The following is a 5,193-nucleotide window of genomic DNA, read 5'->3' on the forward strand; positions in this document are numbered from 1 at the left end:
CATTCATGAAGTTTTACACCTGGATTCATTATCTCATGTAATTGAAGTATGAAATCTAAAAGAGTTACCATACTGTTTAAATCCGTAGTCGTTTTGATAATGTGAATTTGCAGGTATAAACCAAATACAGAGGGATATCATAATTCTTAAAGAGAATTTTGACACCTGTGAGATATTTCTCTCCATAATAATCATGTGTAATTGAATATAAGTGTGTTTGCTAAAGATTTTTATCAAATCCTTTATAGTCACATTTCTTTGGTATGAGTTTTTTTATAGATGCTCAAGATGTAAAGTTATATTCACAGGCTTTTATATACCAATTACACACTAATAGTAATACTTTTCTAGGGTTTCTCTCCAGTATGTGTTCTTCTATGCAATGGAAGAAAGTTGTGTTATGCAAGGGCTTTACAACACTGATTACATTCATAAGGTTTCTCTCCAGTACGTGTTCTTCAATGCATTTGAAGATGACCACGGTGTACAAAGGCTTTACCACGCTGATTACATTCATAGGGTTTCTCTCCAGTATGTGTTCTATGCATTTTAAGTTAACCATGTTGTACAAAGGCTTTACCAAACTGATTACATTCATAGGGTTTCTCTCCAGTATGTGTTCTTGTATGCCTTTGAAGATTACTATGATGTCCAAAGGCTTTAGTACTTTGATCACACTCATATGGTTTCTCTCCAGTATGTGTTCTTGTATGCCTTTGAAGATTACTATGATGTCTAAAGGCTTTAGTACATTGATCACATTCATGTGGTTTCTCTCCACTATGTGTTCTTTTATGCAATTGAAGAACATTGTGGCAAGCAAAGGCTTTACCACACTGATTACATTCATAGGGTTTCTCTCCAGTATGTGTTTTTCTTCTTTCTTTCTTTTTTCTTCTTTCAGAATATGAAAATTTATTATTATTGCCTTTCCATTGTCAAAATTTAGGATCTTGGTCTTTCCTTCTTGCCTTTGTACAGGGCCAAAAGGGACACATTGGCTACTTTAACAACCTTAAAGCAGACTCCAGGAATATCACCTACAGTATGACCTTTTCAACCAAATCCAGCAACCAGAACTTCATCTTTTTCCTCAGTGAAGTTCAAGCAGCCATTGTTGGGCACGAAAGCTGTGATTTTCTTGCCGTTTTTGATGAGCTGCACCTTGACACACTTCCTGATGGCAGAATTTGGCTGTTTGCCTTCAACCTCTACTTTTTCCAGCACAATTCCCTTGGCATGAGAGGCACCTCCAAACAGATTGGCCTTCAGGGCTGTGCCCAAGTGGGCTTTCTTGTATTGTTTATCATGCCACTTCTGGTCCCATCGGTGTCTGCGGAGCTTCCGGGCAGTATGGAGACCATGACACTTGCCCATCTTACCGGCACCACGGGCCCGAGAGAAAGAGAGCCAGTATGTGTTTTTCTATGCATTTCAAGATTATTGTGAAGTACAAAGGCTTTACTACGCTGATTACATTTATAGGGTTTCTCTCCAGTATGTGTTCTTGCATGCCTTTGAAGATTACTATGATGTCCAAAGGCTTTAGTACATTGATCACATTCATATGGTTTCTCTCCACTATGTGTTCTTGTATGCCTTTGAAGACTACTATGATGTCTAAAGGCTTTAGTACATTGATCACATTCATATGGTTTCTCTCCACTATGTGTTCTTTTATGCAATTGAAGAACATTGTGGCGAGCAAAGGCTTTACCACACTGATTACATTCATAGGGTTTCTCTCCAGTGTGAGTTCTTTTATGCATTTGAAGAACACTGTTTTGAGCAAAGGCTTTACCACACTGATTACATTCATAAGGTTTCTCTCCAGTATGTGTTCTTGTGTGCCTTTGAAGATGACCATGCTGTATAAAGGCTTTACCACACTGATTACATTCATAGGGTTTCTCTCCAGTATGTGTTTTTCTATGCATTTCAAGATTATTGTGAAGTACAAAGGCTTTACCACACTGATTACATTCATAGGGTTTCTATCCAGTATGTGTTCTTGTATGCCTTTGAAGATTACTATGATGTCCAAAGGCTTTAGTACATTGATCACATTCATATGGTTTCTCTCCAGTATGTGTTCTTGTATGCCTTTGAAGACTACTATGATGTCTAAAGGCTTTAGTACATTGATCACATTCATATGGTTTCTCTCCACTATGTGTTCTTTTATGCAATTGAAGAACACTATGGCGAGCAAAGGCTTTACCACACTGATTACATTCATAGGGTTTCTCTCCAGTGTGAGTTCTTTTATGCATTTGAAGAACACTGTTTTGAGCAAAAGCTTTACCACACTGATTACATTCATAGGGTTTCTCTCCAGTATGTGTTCTTGTGTGCCTTTGAAGATGACCATGCTGTACAAAGGCTTTACCACACTGATTACATTCATAGGGTTTCTCTCCAGTATGTGTTTTTCTATGCATTTCAAGATTATTGTGAAGTAAAAAGGCTTTACCACACTGATTACATTCATGGGGTTTCTTTCCAATATGTGTTTTCTGATGCCTTTTAAGATTACCATGTTGTGCAAAGGCTTTAGCACATTGATTGCATTTATATTGTTTCTCTCCCTTTTGTCTTCTTTCATGCCTACAAGGATAATTTAGAAATGTAAAACTTTACCACAATTATTATACTTACACCTTTATTTCTCTAAGAATTAATTTTTCAGTTTGTTGTACATGTAAAAAGGAATCAAATCTTAAGGTGTGTTATCACTTTGCTTAGACTCATGCTGTTGCTCTTCAATAAGGATTATTTTCCACATTTGGAGATGCCTGTTATGGTAAGAACCTTTATTACAGGACTCACATTTATGGCATATTTTTTCTCAAGGAGATTTTTTCATATATATGAAAAGAACTGGAAGAATTCAGACTTTCACCCCCCTTATTTTATCAATATGTTTTCCTATATTGTTAATCCTACTATATTTGCAAAGTGAACCAGGGAAGACAGAAGTATTACATCTTCCCACTACTCATAGGGCTTTTCTTCAGTTTGATTGCTGATGTATTCTTTTTTAAGTTGGGAAACCAATTACATGTAAACTTGAATCACATTTAGCAAGTCTACTCAACATGGGACCACTACTCAACTTATAATTGTTTCAAGATGGACAAGGATACATTTCTTCTTTCCATATCCCTATGTTCATATGGCTTGTATGCAGAGTGACATGATATTCCTAGTAAATGAAGAATAACAAATACAAGGTTTCTACAATACCTCCACACAGTTTGATATTTTGTTCCTCGGGGACATGTCCTATGGGTTTTAAGGATTCTCCACAACAATCCTCCCTTAACTCTTGAATCTAACAACCCATTTCATTAAACTTAGAAGAGTCAGAACAACTAGAGTAACACTAGCTTTACTATGGACTACTTGCTTATTAGAATGTTTTGGACACAGACTTATCATATATTCAATGTGTATACATTTGGTAGTATGAGTGATATGAATCTAAATGAATTAGCAATTCTACAGCACAGCTCTGATAGATCTATGATTCCAATGCTGATTTGTGTTAAGGTATTGATTGCTTATTTTTCTTCTAAAAAGAATGGCCTGCCAACACAATTCACTTACCTGCCTTTCAGGTATATGGATTATGAACATCATGAATGTACTTTAAGCTGTGATTATTTACACTGCTGCATTTCTTTAAAACTTAAAGAAACATTAAAATATATCCGGGGGCACATTTGTATCAGCTTTCACATGAAAATTACCTTTCATGTTGTTCAGAACTTGCACAATGTTCTTCAACTTCAAGATCTTCCCAATTGTATCCTAAAATATAGGATGAGAAAATGTATGAAATATTACAGAAATTTGTGCAAAATTTAACTTACTATCTTCAGTGATCCTTAGAACCATGCCTGATTTAGTCACCTCACTCATCCTCATTCTCAATCAGAATTACCAAAGAGCATCAATAACTGAGAAACAGTTGTTGCCTTAATTTAAAATGTGAAGGAAAATTTACCTATAGCAGTGAGGTTCGAATATGTCTCCTGCATCACATCTTTATAGAGATTCTTCTGGGAAGGATTCAGCAATGCCCACTCCTCCTGAGTGAAGTTGACATGCACATCATCATAGGTCACGGCATCCTAAAATATGCCATACATAAGTATGCCATGCATAAGTATAAAACAAAAGCATGATACTGACAACATTTTAAATACATGCTTCTTTGACAATATAGTCATATAATTCTGGTGCTTTCCACACTTATTTTACAACCCAGACATTACAATATAATCAATTTATTTTAGAATGAAACAGAATAGGAGGTTTGTTTCTATTGTTTCTGAATGCTTTGAATGGGATATCACCTTGCAAGAAAAATGCCTATTAACAGACATAAAGAGACAAGCAAACACATGAGCAGTACTGAGTACACATCAGAGAAACTGTATGAATAATAACTAACTACAAAAAAAGATGAGTAAGCTTAGTGTATTGGCTCATGCCTTTAATCTCAGAACTCAGAAAGCAGAGGCAAGTATATTTGTATTAGTCTAGTCTATGCAATCAGTTCCAGGACAGCAAGGAGTAAATATTAAGAACCTGTCTGCACTGCAAACATCAATCAAATGTACAAAAAAGATAGGATAAACTCAGAGACTTTTTTTAATGAAGTTGCTACAAAGAGTTAGGCATTCACTCCAGTTCTGTATTCATCTTCCAGAAACCTGAATTGCTCTAGTTTAAACTGTAGTTTAAAAAATCTTACTAAAAAGAACTGTTTATTGAAACAGTTACAAATAGACAGGTGATAACATTAACAATATCACCGTTGATTATATATAATCAACACAGGGCAGGATAGATGACTCAGAAGTTAAGAGCTTTTGCTGTTCCTTCATATAGATGGGTTCAATTGCCAGGACTTAAATGGGGAAATCACACAACTGTTCATTATTTCAAGCTCATGGATTCTAAGACACTCTTTTGACTATTGCTAGGGCCATACACATGTGTGGTGCATATCCATGTATACAGGCAAAAGAATCATAATTATTACAAAAATCAAAACAAACACAATGAGCAAGAGGAATGTCACACACATATAATTTAAAGGCTCAGAAGACCCAGGCACTATTACTGTCATGAATATTGCCATCCAGGGAAAGAGAATGATATCCTCTGCCAAATTTAAAAATT

At 35.6% G+C, this 5,193-nt stretch overlaps 1 protein-coding gene and 1 pseudogene across 1 annotated transcript; both read right to left on the minus strand.

Moving 5' to 3' along the window:
• Window positions 1-938: 938 nt before the first annotated feature.
• LOC131901693 (small ribosomal subunit protein uS12-like) lies at window positions 939-1,377 on the minus strand (annotated as a pseudogene).
• An 840-nt stretch (window positions 1,378-2,217) lies between these two features.
• LOC131901690 (zinc finger protein 431-like) lies at window positions 2,218-4,124 on the minus strand (the record flags this gene model as incomplete). Its single annotated transcript, XM_059252791.1, has 4 exons — window positions 2,218-2,225; window positions 2,537-2,607; window positions 3,753-3,813; window positions 4,010-4,124. Coding segments are annotated over 4 exons (255 nt in total), but the record flags the coding sequence as incomplete, so codon positions are not given.
• Between the last annotated feature and the right edge of the window lie 1,069 nt (window positions 4,125-5,193).

Source organism: Peromyscus eremicus, unplaced genomic scaffold (genome assembly GCF_949786415.1).
Source record: "Peromyscus eremicus unplaced genomic scaffold, PerEre_H2_v1 PerEre#2#unplaced_219, whole genome shotgun sequence".
Classification (NCBI taxonomy): domain Eukaryota; kingdom Metazoa; phylum Chordata; class Mammalia; order Rodentia; family Cricetidae; genus Peromyscus; species Peromyscus eremicus.